An 18,166-nucleotide genomic window follows, 5' to 3' on the forward strand; every position below is an offset into this window, starting at 1 on the left:
CATGACATTCGAGGGTCCCACAGAGCGTCTGCAACCTGAAGAAAATGTTTTTCTTTTCGTTTTCTTTACATCAGTTTTGTTTTGGAAATCTATTTTATTGAGACAGAACTTACATCAGAAAACAGAAAATGCTTAATGTTGGGATGGGGATCAGAGTACAAGATATTGAGGGTCAGCACAAGCCAGCTTCATTACCAGAAAATTGGCCACTGTATTGGCCCCTGCAGCAGTGAGCTACAAAATGTTAATCGACGGTCTTTAGCCAAAATATTAAAATAAAACATTCTGATGGTGATTAAGGGGTCAACTCTATTGACGGCCGAAACAGTTGCTAATCAAGATCATCACATCCACGACTGGTGCCGTGAGCAGCAAAGGAAGCAACCACATTTTTCTTCACTGAATACAGAATATAACCCAAAATGCTATTAACAGGGAGCAGAACCTGAACAAAGGATACCAAGGGCAAAGATATCTGCAATGTCTTGGTCCTCAACTAATCCAAATGCATCAATGAAGCCTTAAACTTACTATTGTAAAGGTAACAGCAAGATCATTTGTTACAGGACAGTAAATTAGAAAATAACTGATGAAAATGGTAGACCAGCCCACGGGGAGGGGGGAGGGGGGAGGGGGGAGCATGAACAGGTAAACAGGGTATTGCATCACAGAGCTGAAACATATCCAATGGGGAGCAGCATGCAGATCCAATACATTCCTTGAACATATGCAGGTGAACAGTACATGCCATCCAAAATTCACGCATGGAGGCACCTTGAAATGAGAAATCAGGATCAACGGTGCCAATAAGATCCTAAGGCTTCTGATTATTGAACATATGCAGGTGAAGAAAAGTAGAGGCATGTTATGTCCTATGGTGGTTGAACCTTCCGGCCATAGCCCAACTCCATTACGAATTCCTTGGCTGAGGCTCCTACAGACACTGGCACTCTTTTCGATGTTGAACCCATCTCCAGCCACAGATCCAATACATTGTACAGTTGCATTGTTGGAATCACTGGCTTACCCTGACACGTGATCTCAATCTATAAGACAACCAGAACCAACAGATCAGAATCATCCACACATTTATAAGCACAACACCAAGACTACCACCCCTAATTCACTTGTTACTCTACTGTTTTGTAGCTACAAAATTTGAAAGGGAATTGTGTATTTGAACACTCTAAATAGGAATTTCCCTTGCATTTGGCCTTTGCTGCATAACGTGAAGGGCTCCTTTGGTCAAACCAGCTATTCGATGGTTTGGCCTAGACGTAAAATTTCTGGGCCCATCCCCACTGTATGGCCTGCCACACGCTCAGACTTTTTCCCTCACATTTTAAAGTTTTGACAGTTGAACTGTAATTGCTCTGAAATAGCAAAAGTTGATTTTTTTTACCCATTTTCAAATCTCTGTATCTCTGCAGGAAGAAAATAGGAAGGGCTAAGCCACACCAAATGGACAGATGATGACATGGATAATATGTCCTCAAACCTTGAATGCCAACAGAGATGTGATGATGCATATGTTTGGGCAATCAAAAGAAGGCTTCCCCATTGAGGAAGCCTTTGCCCTATGATATTTTATTGTATATACCTAAATATTGGGCCGGGCCGGGCCAGGCACAGGCTTAATCTGTAAAAGAACAGGGGCTAGGGTCCAACATCTCCAGGACAAGCACACCCAAACACGAGCTGGGTCACACAACCCATTTACACCCTACTTTAAATTGATTCCCATAATGCCTGTAATCATTCCGCCCGTATCACGAGTTACATGGGTTACGTAACCATGAAAGCTTTCTGTAACTTCATAACAGATTACCATGCTGCTTGTTTTAGGTACAGTAAGAAAACATTGAGGGTTGGTTGAAAGCTACAATGATCAAAGTTATTCCATTTTCCAAGGACTGCAGGTGATTAGGAGAGTGCCATGATACCCCAAACAACATTGACATGAGTTGTAGCATTAGCTTGGTGAGACTTTTGACTTGTTACTTGCTACTTTTTATTGTGCTTACAAGCTTTACTCATTAAAGAAAAGTAAGGAAAAAAAGTGACATGACAGAAACTAAAAGTCATATAAGTCGAGGCTCATTATGCACGTCCTAACAAAAAAAATATAACACCCAATTCTCTATCTTATATTATGGTAAAATACTTAATTCACTTCTATTTACTTTTTTCAGGAGAAAAAGATGGAACTCACTTCAGTTTCACTTTTAAGATCAAGTTTCGTCATGATGTACTTCTGGATAAACGAAACAGGTACAGTAGCATCCCTATCACATTCAAAGATAAAAGTAAGCACCATTACATAAAGTAGAGAAAAAAAAAAAGTTGCAAGAAAGCATCGATTGGGACACTTACTGAAATGCATGGTTAAACAGGTTCGTTGCCATATTTTGATAACATGATGTAAGTAGCAGTACCTCTCATATATTCCAAATCAAAAGAACCAACCCTCCCCCAACCACACCCCCAAATTGAGGAAAATAAAAAAGGAAAGAAAGGAAAGAAAGAAAAGATAGAATCAAATTCCTGCATAATCTATAGAATAAAATAAAAAGAGAAACATCCCCCAGCCACTGGACAACAGACTTCGAAGGTAAGCATCTCATTTCGGGATTAATGCAGAAGTTGGAGATGAAACTTGTTTTCCAAGGGACTTAGAAGTGTCAACTGATGTTTTTAAAGATGTAACTGTTGGATTTCATGTGTAAGGGTATTATGGGTACTTTATAATAAACTTGTATTTTTCCCTTTTTACCTCCCCAAGTTTCCTATGTTAGTGTGGGGTGGGGGTTATTGATGCGATTTGACATATCATTCAAGTAAGTAAATATGGGGGAGAGAAATCGATTCTCTCCTCGAGCATTCCTACGCAATGTCTTTTTCTTCTTCCTCTTACTCCTTCCTCTCACTCCTTCCTCTCTTCTTCTTCTCTCATCTCATTCTCTTTTATTACTTTGAACTATACCAGGGACAGGACCATTGCGGCTCAATGGTTGATGGAATGAAAAGTCCAAATGGTTTAAACAAATACCCAAATGGGAGGTAACATGATGGAATGACTTGACTAATGGCAACATGCTGTTACCCACAGAGGAATGATTTAACTAATGTGTAAGGGTGCTTCTTAAGTGAAAGCTCTAGAAGTCGAGATCTATCACATGTTGTTATCAAATACTTATGACTCGTAAACAAGCACCAGTCCACATTCTGCAGACATCAGGTTTTAACTGGTTAGGATATTGTTAATTCAACGGCTCCTAGGTAAATAATAGTCTTCAATTGGGACAGAGCGGTTGATGATTCAATTATCTGGTCCTTGCTTAGGGTGGGTGATGCAGGTAAATCACAGATGGCATATCCTTGGGTTGGGTTCTATAGATGTTGGGCCTTTGGTCCAAGGGGTTTTCTTTGTAATAGACCACTTTAATGGACCTACAATATGGTAGAAGGTAAGAATACGGGATTCACTTTATCAGTTTAGTTAAAGTCCTGTTTTGAGTCAGTTTCATTCATTGCTTTTGTTTCCTACTCAATTTATGTTACCTTATTAGTTAAGGGTTGGTTTAGGACTTTCCTCTAGTGTTTTGAGTCTATTTTTAAGTCTTCTATATAAGTTTCTAAGGGGATTCAGCCTTGTGCATGAATTTGAGTAATGGATTTGGCTTGTTGCCTTTGGTTCTGTGGTGTTTCAGGATGCTCCCTGCTGTGGTGATTCAGTAGGCTCCCAGATGGTGACTCTAGGAATCCTTGGTGGTGATTCCAAGGTTGGGATACTGGTGGTGATTCCAACCCTGCAGATCCGGTGGTGATTCCTAATCATATCTTTTCTATCTTTATTTATTTCTATTATATTTCAGAATCAATTTCAAAAGCCAAAAAAAAAAAAATTCCGATATTTCCCATCGAATTCTAGTTTCCTACTTCAACTTGGATTTCCTCTCATCACTACAATCAAACTCATGGACAAGTTTTATTCAAGCTAGAGAGAATTGATGTAGATAAATCACAGATGGCTTATTTTAGCGGAAATAAGCCTTGGTTTGGTCATATACATAATGGGCCTTTGGTCCAATGGGTTTTCTTTGCATAGTCCAATTTTTTTCCAAAGTGTCACTAATTTCTCTAGTTTCGACATGCTCAAGACAAAACTAGAAGTGAAACTCAAAAGAAAAATAATTTTGGTCACAAAAATGCACTATTTCATCCAAATTTCAGTCATTTTTGTTCAAAAGTTCAGTCATTCTGGTCATTTTGGTTGTTTTTCCCCAAAACAAACAAGTGAAACTCGTGGGAAAAATGCACTATTTCAGTCGAAATGTCTTACTGAAATGAGATTTAGAACTATATTTCTTTGTAATAAGCCATTTTAATAGACCTAAAATATGGGTCGAAGGTAGGAATATGGGATTTACTTCACCAGTTTAGTTAGAGTCCTGTTTTGGGTTAGTTTCCTTCAACTGGCATTTCCATTTTGCAATTCATATTCTGAGCGCAAATCTGTACACTTGGAATCTGAAGAGATCTCTCTCGATCTCAAATTCAGACTCGCTCCCTAGGGGAGGCTCGGAGGAACTGTCCCTCAATCTCGTTTGGATAACGAGGCGGATCATCCCGCTTAACCACAAAAAATGCTCTCTCTTCACTCTGAGCTCATCAAGTGCTAGTGTCCTAGTCTGTCAGCCTGCTTAGCTTATTACTTCTATTTCTCATTTATGAGTTACAAAAGAAACAATGTGAGCTGGAAAGCAGCAAGGAGGCCACTAAAGATAGGTGATTTGGCCAATCGATTCAAAATCTGTTCGACTTCATTCAAATCTGTCTTGGCTCGCTCTTACTGTAGAAAGAGTCTCCACCGAAGCCGGTTACTGCCTTCTGGGCCCAGCTACTGAGGTAAGGGGCAAGGGATCCACTTGATCATAACCAATAAATATATAATCCCACCTGGCCTAGCTACTTGAACAGTGCGAAATGGTCGCCTAGCACTAAAATATTACTTTTAAGATATGGTCTCATATTTACTGTGAACAGTGAACTTTTCATGTTCGAGCTAAAACGATTCCTCACAGCCAGAAAGGCACTTTCCACTCTTTTGATAGTTGATTAATGATATCAGCCAACTCCCCCTTCTTTGACCTTTTCTTAATATAAAAAAGTAGATAACTCAGGGATCCTTTTCATTCCAAAGATAGTGCGGCTGATTGATGGTGCCGAGTATGGAATGCAATCCGTGTAAAGGCTTCAAAGCAATCATAGTTGTCAAGTGACTAGGTGACCCAAGGCATCGGAGGGGCGCTTAGGTGACAAGGCGCTCACCTAGGCATCACTTAGGCGCCTTATGCATGCATTAATGACTATATGTAATATAGCAATGATAATTTTATATAATTATGTTTACAAGCAACATATAAGCTATATCAATGCAAAATGATATATTTATGCTGATAATTGACTCATGTGAGAAAATCAATAAATAATAGACAAAGCATATGATATAATATAAGCTTGTTCATAAAAACCATAGCAATAAACATAAATCAATGTAAACTCATGAAGTATTAATAAGGCGTGTTGTCACCTTAAACCCAAGAAAGAGCTTGGATGCTTAGGTGATGCCTTGACAACTACGAAAGTAATCCATTCAGCTCAAATATAAGCCCAAGTAGAAGTGTAAGGGCAATAGCACTTGGTAAGCCCCAGTGGGTAAGGGAAAGTAAGGGCTTATTCGTATATGCCCTATAGCCGAGCCATCAAAGTCTAAACAAAGGAAGGTCTTAGCCATTTCCACATCCATTGCAAGGATTCCTTTACCATTAAAAAGGGTATTGTCCCCACCAGTCTAATGTAAGATTTGGTTCACAAGTGATCCAATCCCACGTAGGATCTTTACTAAATTCAATAAGTATGAACAAAATAGAATTACGAGAATGAAGGGAAGAATGGGGTAGGGGAATAGGTTGTGTCGAGCATCTCACTCACCCAAGCTATCTCTCACAGCTTTCCAGCACAAAGTTTTTTTTTTTTTTTTCATTCAATCAAATTCGTTTTCAATGTTGTAGTCACTTACAAATTTATATAGAAGACTCAAAACTGACTCAAACACTAAGAAGGAAAGGCCTAACCCAATCCTTAAATAATTGGGAAACCTAAATTGACTAGAAAACTGAAATAACAAAGAAGATAGACTCAAAACAAGACTCTAACCAAACTAATGAATTAAATCTCGTTTTCTTACTTTCTACCCATATTTTAGGCCCATTACAAAGAAAATCCATGGGATCAAAGGCCCAACACATACATAACCCAACCTAAGGCTTATTTGCAATAAAATAAGCCCATTAAGTGACTTATCTACACCAATTCGTCTCTCTTAGAAAAAATCTGTCCTCGAATTTTATAGAGTGAGGGTGATTATAGCATGGCTCACGTCCTTTTTCAAGTCGGAGAAAAATTCAGATAGCTCTTTGACAATAAAGATGTAGTCTAGAATGTGAGGAACTCGAACTTCAAAACACTTTAATGAGATGACGAACGCCGCATGCTCAACTTCAAAGTCTTCAGATGTATCCATGAGGTTGCCTTCTAGCACGTCCTCTACTTGCTTTTCTTCGATCATAGGCTCTTTAAGTCCTTTGTTCCTGTCGTTCATAGTCTCCTCAGTGGTAACATCAACCATTACTTCAGTCTTGAACCCTTCCGCTTGCCTGTCCATAATCACTAAGTTGTTGTAGCATTAATCTCCTTGGGTTCAATCTCTTTGTCCACCATTGTGATCATTTCGCTTTCGATTTCATCCACATGAGTACCACTGATAGGAACATCAATGACCAACTCTTTCTCGACAATAGCAATCTTGTGACATGTGGGTGGCTTTTGGAAATCTGGTGGAGGGAAGTACATTCTTTGTTCATGCTTAGATAGGTACATACCTGCCAACTTATACTCCATCTCCTCCCAACTTCTAGGCTCACGTCCTTGAGCTTGAAGTTGCCTTTCACGGAATCTCCACTGTATTCGAGCAAAATCACTCATCTGGCCATCTGGGAACATGCATATTGGAGTCTGTGTCTCTCACAAGTTGTAGTTGTCAAAGTACACATCCAATTCATGCACCCATTCAAGGACTTCCCCACGAAAATAACGTGACTCATCATTAGATTGGGAAGCAGTAGCCTCCTTCAATTCTTTAAACTTTAGGTCCATAGCATCCATCCTTGTGTTAAGCCATTGGAGGGATTTCATCACATCCTCCAGTGAGTATTGGTTGGAGCTCTCTTCAGCCATAGCTCTGATACCAAATAATGTAAGATTGGTTTACAAGTGATCCAATCCCAAGTAGGATCTTTACTAAATTCAATAAAAATCAGAGAGTATAACGGATAGTATGAACAAAACAGAAATAAGAGAATGAAGGGAAGAATGGGGTAGGGGAATAGGTTGGGTCGAGTATCTCACTCTTCCCTAAGGCATCTCACCCAAGCTGTCTCTCACAACACTGCATCTCACAGTTTTTCAGTACAAAGCTTCTTTTTTTTTTCATTCAATCAATGTTGTAGGCTTGTAGCCCCTTACAAACTTATATAGAAGACTCAAAACTGACTCAAACACTAAAAAAGAAAGGCCTAACCCAATCCTTAACTAATTGGGAAACCTAAACTGACTAAAAAATTGAAATAACAAAGAAGATAGACTCAAAACAACGCTCTAACTAAACTAATAAATCAAATCCAATTCTCATACTTTTTACCCATATTTTAGGCCCAGTAAAGTGGCTCATTACAAGAAAAACTCATTAAAGTGGTCCATTACAAAGAAAACTCATGGGATCAAAGGCCCAACATATACAAAACCCAACCTAGCGCTTATTTGCAATAAAATAAGTCCATTAAGTGACTTATCTGCACCACAGTCTAGGAATCAGATGAGGATTGTCCTCACCCTAAGAGAATTGTTGCCTTCCTATTCTAATGAGGAATTGAACTCATCAGTTTCAGAGGATGAGTTGCACGACAATGGGTGGCAAACTTTTTTCAGCAAAAGGACCAAGAAGCTTGTTGCTGCAAGGGCTGCCAAACAACATTAAACTTCAACTTTGGCTCTTCAAAGGACTAGATGCTGTCAAAAAATTCTCATATATGGTTCTGAAAGGGGGAGTCTCCTTGGTTTACCTATCTCAATAAAAACATAAGATTTGTTCAAATAGAATGTCTCAGTAGGGACCCCCCTTTAAGAGCAGTTAAATTGGGCCCACTCCTTGATCATAGACCACCCTATTCCTCATTGGGGCAGCTCTAACCGAAATCTTTTGGGATGTTCCATATTATAGTTCGGTGGAGGAACTTTATGATACCCTTTGGGAAATGCACTGGGAGCTGTAGTTAATCAAGTAGCCATAGAAGCAATATTTTAGTTTTCTAGTCAATTTGTGTTACCATATTAGTTAAGGATTGGTTTAGGCCTTTCCATTTTAGTGTTTGAGTCATCTATATAAGTTTGTGAGGGGTCCAGCCTTGTAGATGAGTTTGAGTAACAAATTTGGCCTGTTGCCTTTGGTTATATGGTGATTTAGTAGTCTCCTTGGTGGTGACTCTAAGAACCCTTGGTGATGATTCCAAGGTCGGGGTACCGGTGGTTATTCCAACCCTGCAGATCAGGTGATGCTTCCTAATCATTTCTTTTCTATCTTTTTCTTATCATGTCTTTTTTATCTTTTCTATATTTCTATTCTATTTCAAAAGCCAACCAAAAAAAAAAAAAGAAAAAATCCAAACTCTCCCATCGAATTCTAGTTTCCTGCTTCAACTTGGATTTCACCAAATCTCTTGTTTTAAATTTGATCTCTAAATTCTGGTTTCAGTTCCCTATTCTGCTGTTGGTTCTGAATCTTGTGACAGTTTCAAAATCTGAACTTTCCAATTAGAATCTGAAATCCTAATGCGACTAGGAGTCATACTATTTTCAGATTTCTGATTCTGTTTCTATATTCTGTTACTGCTCAATCAGTTATTGGAGCCTTAGATAATCTCTGTTTAGAGCCCAATTCTGTCCATCGATTCTGCAGTTGTTGAGCTATCCTTCCCTATGTAGGATTACTCCATAAGTGTGAATCTGACCATCAGATTTTGATCACACTTTGCAGAGATCTCTACACTAAAATCGGATCCTTCAATTTGGTTATTGGACAAATCAGACCTACTGTTTTTCTGTTATTAGTTTTCTTTTCAAATCTGGTTTGTCCTTTTTTCTCTTGCGATCTTAAAGGGCCCGATGTGAGGAATCCATTCCATTGGTGCGAGTCTAGTGAGGGAAGGCAAAGGATCTAGCTCTCCTCTTGATTCAGAGTGCTGCACACCTTTAGGAATGGGCTCGATGTGGCACTAAACGCCCCTCTTATTAATGGCTACAACAACTCCCCCCAGTTTTTGGTTATGGGCCCCTACATAGCCAGTGCACTGACAACCCACTCTGATACCATTTGATGGCATCCAACCCAAATGCTCAAGCTTTAGGGTGGACAGGCCCTTCCCAAGGTCAAAAGCTCATCAGTCGTGCACTACCCAATCAATGTGGAACTAAACTCCCCCACCATTCCTGGTCATGGAGCACACCCACTGCATCAGTGTTTGCTAGCGCTCCCGAGTCTAGATAAAGGAGGAGGGTTGATGCGTCAGGTTGGCAGTCAACACTGGAAAAAACCTGGACAAACCCTTTTACATGGATTCTACAACCTCATATTATAAATGTTATGCTCGAGCATTCCCTGCTAGAATAAGCAGCACACTACACTATGACCATGTGTAGTGTTTTGTAAGGGTTAGCTAGGGAATCACTCGTAAACAACATGCCGCATCGGCACTTGGATGTGGTGACAAGTAGACAAGGGTTCTCGCACCAGGACGAGTGTAGGTAAGGAAGCTAATCCAAAAGCGTAAGATTATATTAGCATCTCGGCACATTGGATCTTTAATGGGTAAGAGTCTAGAATGATAAATGTTAGAAGGAGAAGAAGTATTAACATAGCTTATATTCAAGAGACTAGATGGAAGGGTAAAAGAGTTAAGCAACTAGACGACTTTAAACTATCACAAAAAAGATAAAATTAATAGAAGTGGAATGTGTACGATAGTGGATAAATATTTAAAGAATGATGTGGCGGATGTTAAAAGATTCGGGGTAGGATTATATCCATCAAGCTTGTGTTGGAGAAAGAGGTTGTCAATATAATTAATGCTTACAAACCTCAAGTAGGATTGGATGAACGTAGTAGAGTACAATTTTGGGAACACATGGGTGGATTACTGCAAGGTTTTAGTCAAGGAGAAAATATTATAATAGGGGTGATTTGAATGGATATATTGGGAATGATCGTAGGGGCTATGAAGGTGTACATGGCCAATATGGTTTTGGAGAGAGGAATGAGGAGAGGATCTCAATTTTAGATTTTGTTGTGTCTTATGATCTATTTATTGTAAATACTTACTTTGAAAAGACAGAGGAGCATTTAGTTACCTTCAGAAGTGGGAATCATAGTAGCCAAATAGATTTCTTCCAAACTAGAAGGTCCGACACATTGTTGTTTACGGATTATAACATTATGCCAAAAAGAGAGCCTAACCACACAATATAGCTTAGTGGTCGTAGATTTGTGCCTCACTACACAAAATCGTAAGAAAGGTGATCTTATTTCCCTCGGATAAGGTAGTGGAGCTTAAAAGGAGATATTTTGAAATCATTTACTGATAAAGTGGTCAAACAAGGAAAATGTGACTTTGAGGGAGACACTAATACGATGTGAAACGAGATGACTACTTGTATTAAAAAGGTTGTTAAAGATGTCCTAGGCGAATCGAAAGGAAAATGTCATTCCTCTAGGGGACTTGGTGGTGGGATGATGAGGTTCAAGTAGTCATTAAGACTAAGAAAGCTAGTTTTGAGACATGGCAAAGGGCTAAGGATGTAGAGAATCTACAAAGGTATAAATTTACCAAAAATAAAGCTAGGAAGATTGTGAGAAAGGCAAGGGCAAAGAAATATGAAGATATTCAAAACAATCTGAGCACAAAGGAGTAGGAAAAAGATATCTATAAGATAGCTAATATCAGGGAAAGGAAAAGTAGAGATATTGACCATGTTAGATGTATTAAAAGTGAAGATGGTAAAGTACTAATAATGGATGAGGATATTAAGGAGAGCTAGAAAGTATTTTTGTAGCCTACTAAATGAAGACACTTTGAGTAATAGTATTTTGGAAGATTGCATCACCCATCAAGACACTATATGTCATTGATAGATATGAAAAATTAGGGTATTTAAAGTAAAAGAAGCTTTAAGGAGGATGAAAGTAGGTAAAGCACAAGGCCAAGATGAGGTCCCAATAGAATTTTGGAAAAGCTTAGGAATATGTGGTTTATCTTGGCTAACAAGTTGTTTAATAAGATTATAAGCACAAGAAAAAACCAGATAAAAAGAGGACAATCATTGTAGTTTCGATTTACAAAAATAAGGATGATATTTAGACCTGTAATATAGAGGCATAAACTAATAAGTCATCATACTATGAAATTATAGGAGATGGTTATTGAAACCCACCTGAGAAAAGAAACTATTATTATGGAGAGCCAATTTGGTTTGATGCCAGGAAGATCCATGATAGAAGTAATTTACTTACTTAAGAGACTCATGGAAAGATTTAGAGTTATTTATTTATTTGATATAAATAAGTGTTGCCCTTGCAGTAAGGTGCCAGTGCAATAAGGTGACAGTCGCCCAAACTCCAACTAGGCCGCTCATACACCTAGTCGTTGCCTAGACGACACCTAGTCGTTGCCTTAACAACTATATTTGTGTGATCGACGTATTTCTTTAAATTGAATAAGAGAAATTTTATAGGACAATCATATGAATGGCTATGATGTATGGTGCATAATGTTAAGAAGTTAAGAAGCATCATGTAGATAAAATCAGTGTAGCGAAGATAGGGATGTTGAGATGGATGAGTGGTAAAATTAGGAAGGATAAAGTAAGGAATGATTAGAGCTGATTTGGAAGTACCTCTAATACATGATTAGCCATGACATTCATTAGAGGTGGCATGACCATGCCCAACGGAGATGCTCTAATATGGAGCGATTTGATTCAGATTAAAGGAACTAAAGAAACTAAGGGCAAACCTAAAATGACCTTAGGAGAAGCGAGAAAAGACATGCATAGCTTAGGCCTTGTATCAAGTATGACATTGTATAGAGCTGATTGGAGGGCTAGGATCCATCTAGCCAACCACATTTATTTGGGATAAGACTAAGTTGTTGTATGCAAAACCATTGATATCTGAGAAGGTACCTAAACTGGACCCAAACCCTAAACTTTCTTAAACATGATTCCAAGGCAATCTGATTATACCTTGTAACTGAAATTCGACCCAGACCCTACTCATCAGGCCAGGACCCTGGGGGTAATCTGAAATTGGTTACCCATTAGAAACCCATCTCCAGTTGGAAAAAAACCTTCCACTTCACAGATGCCAAATGAATTCTGCATAAATTTATAAATTGAGTCATGCAGATATCAGAACTACATGTGCTCTCAACACAACTTTATGAAACATACAACTAGGTGTAGGCCACCGGATGAGTAAGTTCCTAATTTTATATGATATGCTATTGTAGCCCCCCGGACTTCGCACATGCAGGAGCCTTGTGCACCGGGTACGCTAACAAAAACATGTTACTGTAGAGATATGGAGGATTTAGGTATCTACAGTTATGTAGTTTTCATCCCACCCCCACACCCCAAAAAAAAAAAAAAACAATTTCCATCTCCAAGCCATGTGTAGTTGAGCGTAAAATCATATACTGCTTGCAGCCTCGGCTAGAAGTTACTTATGCTGGTGCCTCAAGGACCCATCAAAGTGACAATGGTTGAGAAAAACAAGGGATTTAAATCTCAAAATTTTCTCTTATTCATCATGCTAAATGAAATTAAACCAAACTAAAAACCAGCAACTTGAAACCCAATCTTACCCAGCCAACCCTGTAACTTGGCATGGAATTCAATCTAAATCGAGTAGTTGGACCCAAAGGTGATCCCATGAGCCCCACTTAAGAATTAGCTACTACATAATGATAAGCTTTGGTACTGCTTTGCATCAGATCAATGGTAGAACTAGACTTTCCATGACTCCCAACACAGTATGAATTCAGGAAGTAGAGATTGCTTAAGAGAGGGAAAAATATGATTAGGTGCAAAGCTATCTTGATGGATAGGTCTGTTAAATTGTAAACTAAGGATCAGCTAATGAGAGTTCCACGGGGATAGAATCTGTTGAGGGGAATCTCCAAATAGTTTTTACCTGGCCAATCCTGTTCTGACTTCAATGAGGCCAGTTTGATTTTTTACAAGTCCCAAAAAGCAGTGTTGGTTTGAAAATCATGTTTAGATGTTAGAGCAGCTGCACCAGAGGAATGAGTTTGGTCTTCAGTCTGTTTCCTAATTTAGTTTGTCTGCCTGTAACAAAGGCACCCTGTCACCCAAAATGAATCCTAATTAGTAAAATATAATTTAGCCTTTCCACAGTTTACATTTGCAGATGTTCTATTGCCTTTATGAGTCTGGACTTTTTCCCCAATGACCAGAACCACTACTTTCTTCAACCTGCGAACTCCAGGTTACAACACCATTTGACCATAACCCAATGATGATCCCCAACCATTTTTTAACCTTCCTTTTTTCCCATTTTTGAATAACAATTATTTTATTAAGAGCTTAAAAAATAAGGATACAACAACAACAACAACAACAAAGCCTTATCCCAACTTAATCGGGTCGGCTACATAGATCCAAGCAAGGATTGGTAAAAAGAAAAGTAAGTAACAAGAAACAAATCACAAAAATAGTAATGAAGTAGAACACAGCTAGATGGAGTCTGCTATCCGAATCCTGGACCTCCAATCTGCTCCTATTCGATGCCATACTTTGAGCAAGGCCTAATCTGTGCATGTCTTTCCAAACCATTTCTCCTATGGACATTTTTGGCCTGCCCCTAGCTCTTTTACATCCTTCTATTTGGACCAGATCACTCCTCCTCACTGGTGCATCCAATGGCCTCCATTCAACATAGCCATACGGCCCATACCATGCAAAAAATAAGGATACAACAAGCCTCCAAAAAGGGATAAAGCAACAACTGAATTAGAACAACAGCAACAAAATGGAGAACCCCACCCTTAAGATATAAATTTCTCAGAAGAATAATAATTACCGTAACAAATCCAAGGGTACTAGTCTGTCTTTGGTTATTTCATCAACCTTCCCATCAACAGTCCTTGGTTCCAATAAAAGGAACATCTGTACCCACATTTTCACCTATGACCAACAAAGAAAACCTGCAGGAACATCCCAAAATCTGCTAAAGCCACAAACTAACCCAATCACATAATACAAATCGCCATCCTTACTTTCATGCAAAGTTAGAAAACCAGGTTCTCCGACTCGACTCGTCCTCCTTAAAACTTTATGACTTGGATGAGTCAAACCTAGTCAAGGCAAGTCATGTATTCTCCGGATTGGGACTTTGGAAGGGAAGAGAGAGATGTCGTGACTCCTGACCTTACCTTGAGACTCAGAGAGAGAGAGCACAACAAAGGAGGGGAAGACGCAAGGAAGGTGCTGAAGAGATCGAAGAGAATGTGATGGAGAACTACATTGGAGGGAGAGATGTAGAACTCCTTATAGAGGTTTTGTACACAGTCAAAGGTGTGATAACCTTTGAAGTTGAGGGTTCATAGATGGGAAAGAGAGGCTTTGCATTTGTAGTTGGTCCACATTCTCCTTCTACCTGTCACCGGAGGTGGCACTAGGAAGAGCGATTTTTTAATGGCAATCGGTAACGGTGAGTGAGGGAGGGAAGAGGAAGAAGAGAAATATGCTGGAAACCCATCTCTCTTTAATGAGAAAAGCTTTAGGACTACCATCAGGTAAGATAATGTGATGGAGACTGACTCGAAGGGAGAGATGCAGTTTCCTGGTCATGACCAGACCCAGGCGAGTTTGATTTGACTTGATAAAACACCGCGTCTGGTCATTATTTTATGTCCGACAAGGCTAAATAACTCTTGACCAGGTTTTGCCATTTTTTGACTTGACTCGGGCAACTCGCTCAAGTCAAAACCTGGTTTTCTATCAATGCTTTCATGTCAAACCCTGGTTCAAAATCCCAAATTCTCATCAAAACCCTAACCCTAGTTTGCTGGTTTTAGGGTTCACCAGCTATAAAACTCAGTTCGACCAATGATCATCCACAAAAATCCTACTGTTTTGCTTCTAATCCAATCCCATTCATCCCTTCATTAGCCATCCTAAACATCAACCCCTTCCCTCTAGATCCTTGCATTCCGTCATTAAGTACCAATTCAGCATCTAAATACCAGAACCAACTCAACTCGACAACCAATTGAGCATTCCCTCACCAATCCAGACATCATCTGATCACCTGTAATCTGTTTACTTCTGGTCTCTTCATTATTCATAAAAAAATTCCTCTGTAAGTAAATACATGCATCTTCAAGAAATAGCATGGAGAAACGGACTGATGCTAACATGTAGCTGAAGAAAACATATTAGTGCAGATATAAGGAAACTCACCCCTTTGAGCCAAATGGCATATGTTTCTTAGTGGGAACAGGTAAATTTGGAATCATAAAATGTTATAGTGGGTGGTTCTAGTAGAGATTTGGATGCGCTACCAAGAGCTTCATTTATTTGGATGAATGCTTCAGAGTTATGTGCTATCTACAAGGTGCCATTGATTTCCTTAATTGCACGATTGAAAAGAATCATTAGTTATATGTTTAGGTTCCTGAATCTATTAGGAGAAAAGACCCAAAATACGAGTCAAGAACCAACGCGTAACAAGAATTAAGTAGTGAGTGCACAAGGATTCAATGAATCTGACTCACTGAGAAACTAGGACTTTGCTTTTAAAGAACAAAAAAGGCTGCAGGGGGTGATTGAAAAGTGAAGTTTTACAAACTGAATCATCCATTTGTTTCTAACATTCTCTCATTGTACTTCTCTAAAGTTGCTGTGTTAGTGTCAGGATCTTTGTATCACATCATCTAAATCTTGTGACGTAGCATCTAAATGTTGCGACATAATTATCTTTTTGGTTAAAGCTCATGGTGCTAGTTTTCATCATTCTGCTCAATACTTCTGGTGCTCATTTAGCCATTATGATTGTTGGAATCTGAGTTTTGGTGTCAGAGCAGCTAAGCAGCATTAAATAAAAAAGTGAACAATAAAGTGTGGCCAAGAAACAAACTACTCCCCCCCCCCCCCCCCCCCCCCGGGGGCCAAAGAAGAGGTGTGAAAAAGAAATGGTAAGCCAAAGGGTGGTCATTCCAAAACATAATTCATTACAGGAAGCATCCAGTTGATGTATCATACTAAAACATCTACATAAACAAAATCAGCATATGATAACAAAGAACTGCACATGAATGTTAATTGTCATAAGAGCATGTGAAGGTACAGCATCACAATAAAACTGAAAATGAAAATAGATAGAAAACAGTGCAGAAAGACAAGAATAGATAGTAGGTAGCAAGGCCTAAGGAACTCACTTTATCCTCAAGTAACAAGAAGGTATCTGTGGCAATGCGGCAACTCCTTCCCTGAAATTTTTAACATGGTGTTAGGAAACAAACACAGAATCCAGAATTACAAAGTATTATTTCTATCTGGAAAAAAGTACAAATCTAAGAAGAGATGGTTTCTCACTGGTCTCCAGAAGCCACCAAGGAGAACCAGATTGGACTAGCCCTTCTATCACGTTTAACACTACTAGCCTCAACCACAGCTTGCAAAGACAGGCCTGGTTCCTTTGAGGCAGATGCTTTTTTCCGGCTAATCCCATGGAGCTTTTTAGGTTTTCCAGATCCTGGAGGTGCAGTAGTGCCATTTTTGTTGTCTTGGACTTTTGATTTGTTCACCTGTTCTTTAACTTTACTTTTGGGAACATGCACTTCGCTGTCAGACACAGACGGTGGTTCTGATTTGGCAACAGAACCTTGTGAATTGAACTTAAAAGACTTCGTTCTGTTTGCAGCTTCAACCAAACAGTTCAAAGGTTTCCAGTCAACTTTCCCAGCCCATCGCTCAGCACCATTCTCCATCTCTTTATTAAGCATCTGGTGGTTAGACAATTCAGTAGCAGAAGAATTCTACACCAGTAAAGCATGCAACGTGTTAGTATTGAAAGAAAAGGAATTACTCTATTGAATAATATAATTTACAACAGAACTATTATGTGCAGCTTAAAGAAGTTGATGAAGATGAGAATAAATTAACCAGTGGATCCTCCCTTACCTGCCTTCTATGTTGAACAATCTTGTTTAGTGTCTCAGGTGAGCTTGAGCTCCCTGGCCGATCTTCCACAGCATCCTCCTCTTTTTTAACTGGATCCTCAATAGTAAAACTGGATCCTCGTAAAGTAGTGGACTTTCTTGCAACAGCTTTTGTTCTTCTTCCAGTCAATCCAGTCTGTGCGGACATTCTTGGAGTGCTGACAACCAGCGATGAGAGTGATCTCTCCTTTCTTCTAACTGGCAAGGAAATTGGAGGCACAACTTCCGGTGCCTTAACTTTTCTCCTTTTGAAAGGGAAAATCTTTGCCCTTACATCATTCAAATTGTGGTCCGGCCTATAGAAAACAATAGGAAGGCAATTTTTTTATTATACACAGTATATATAACAGAAATGTATGATTCAGCCAAAAGCAAGAATTAATGATTTAGTGGTGACCAGAAGCTGTCGGTAGCTTTTGGCAGTTCTTAGATTAAGGAAGTGGAAACAGAATAAAAGAAACAGCCTAGACCAAAAATAGGTCAAAGACCATTAGAGGCTAAAGTACATCTGCTATCGATTCAAACATTTTTTAAGAGTTGGGGTAAAATATTCAATAGGTTTTAGGAAAACCTTGAATATTCAATTTAAACAGCGAAGGGTCTCAAAAAGAAAGTAGTGCAACAAAAAAGCCAATCCGAAGCCACAGTCATATCCGAATGACCCAACTCCGATGTCACAATGGACCAGGCATTGGCTGTGCATGCATTTGATGGAGATATTATTCATGGGACTCCCCAACCCCCCCCCCCCC

General features: G+C 39.1%; 1 protein-coding gene and 1 long non-coding RNA gene across 3 annotated transcripts in view; both read right to left on the reverse strand.

Moving 5' to 3' along the window:
- Nucleotides 1-446: 446 nt before the first annotated feature.
- The window catches only part of LOC122091856 (E3 ubiquitin protein ligase DRIP2-like), a 22,070-nt gene continuing 4,350 nt past the window's right edge, over nt 447-18,166 (reverse strand). For both annotated transcript variants that reach the window (XM_042662043.1, XM_042662042.1), the window contains 5 exons: nt 17,377-17,710; nt 16,789-17,231; nt 16,632-16,682; nt 2,213-2,285; nt 447-1,046 (listed from right to left, as the gene is read on the reverse strand). In XM_042662043.1, the coding sequence (XP_042517977.1) occupies nt 873-1,046; nt 2,213-2,285; nt 16,632-16,682; nt 16,789-17,231; nt 17,377-17,710 (1,075 nt within the window). In that variant the 3' untranslated portion in view covers nt 447-872. The remainder of the gene's footprint in view (nt 1,047-2,212; nt 2,286-16,631; nt 16,683-16,788; nt 17,232-17,376; nt 17,711-18,166) is intronic.
- On the reverse strand, nt 13,747-16,335 carry LOC122091857. The gene is made up of 2 exons (XR_006144050.1): nt 14,273-16,335; nt 13,747-14,173 (listed from the first exon to the last, which is right to left on the reverse strand). It is a non-coding gene; the product is annotated as an uncharacterized LOC122091857 (long non-coding RNA).

This window comes from Macadamia integrifolia, chromosome 10, assembly GCF_013358625.1.
Source record: "Macadamia integrifolia cultivar HAES 741 chromosome 10, SCU_Mint_v3, whole genome shotgun sequence".
In the NCBI taxonomy this organism is placed as follows: Eukaryota; Viridiplantae; Streptophyta; class Magnoliopsida; order Proteales; family Proteaceae; genus Macadamia; species Macadamia integrifolia.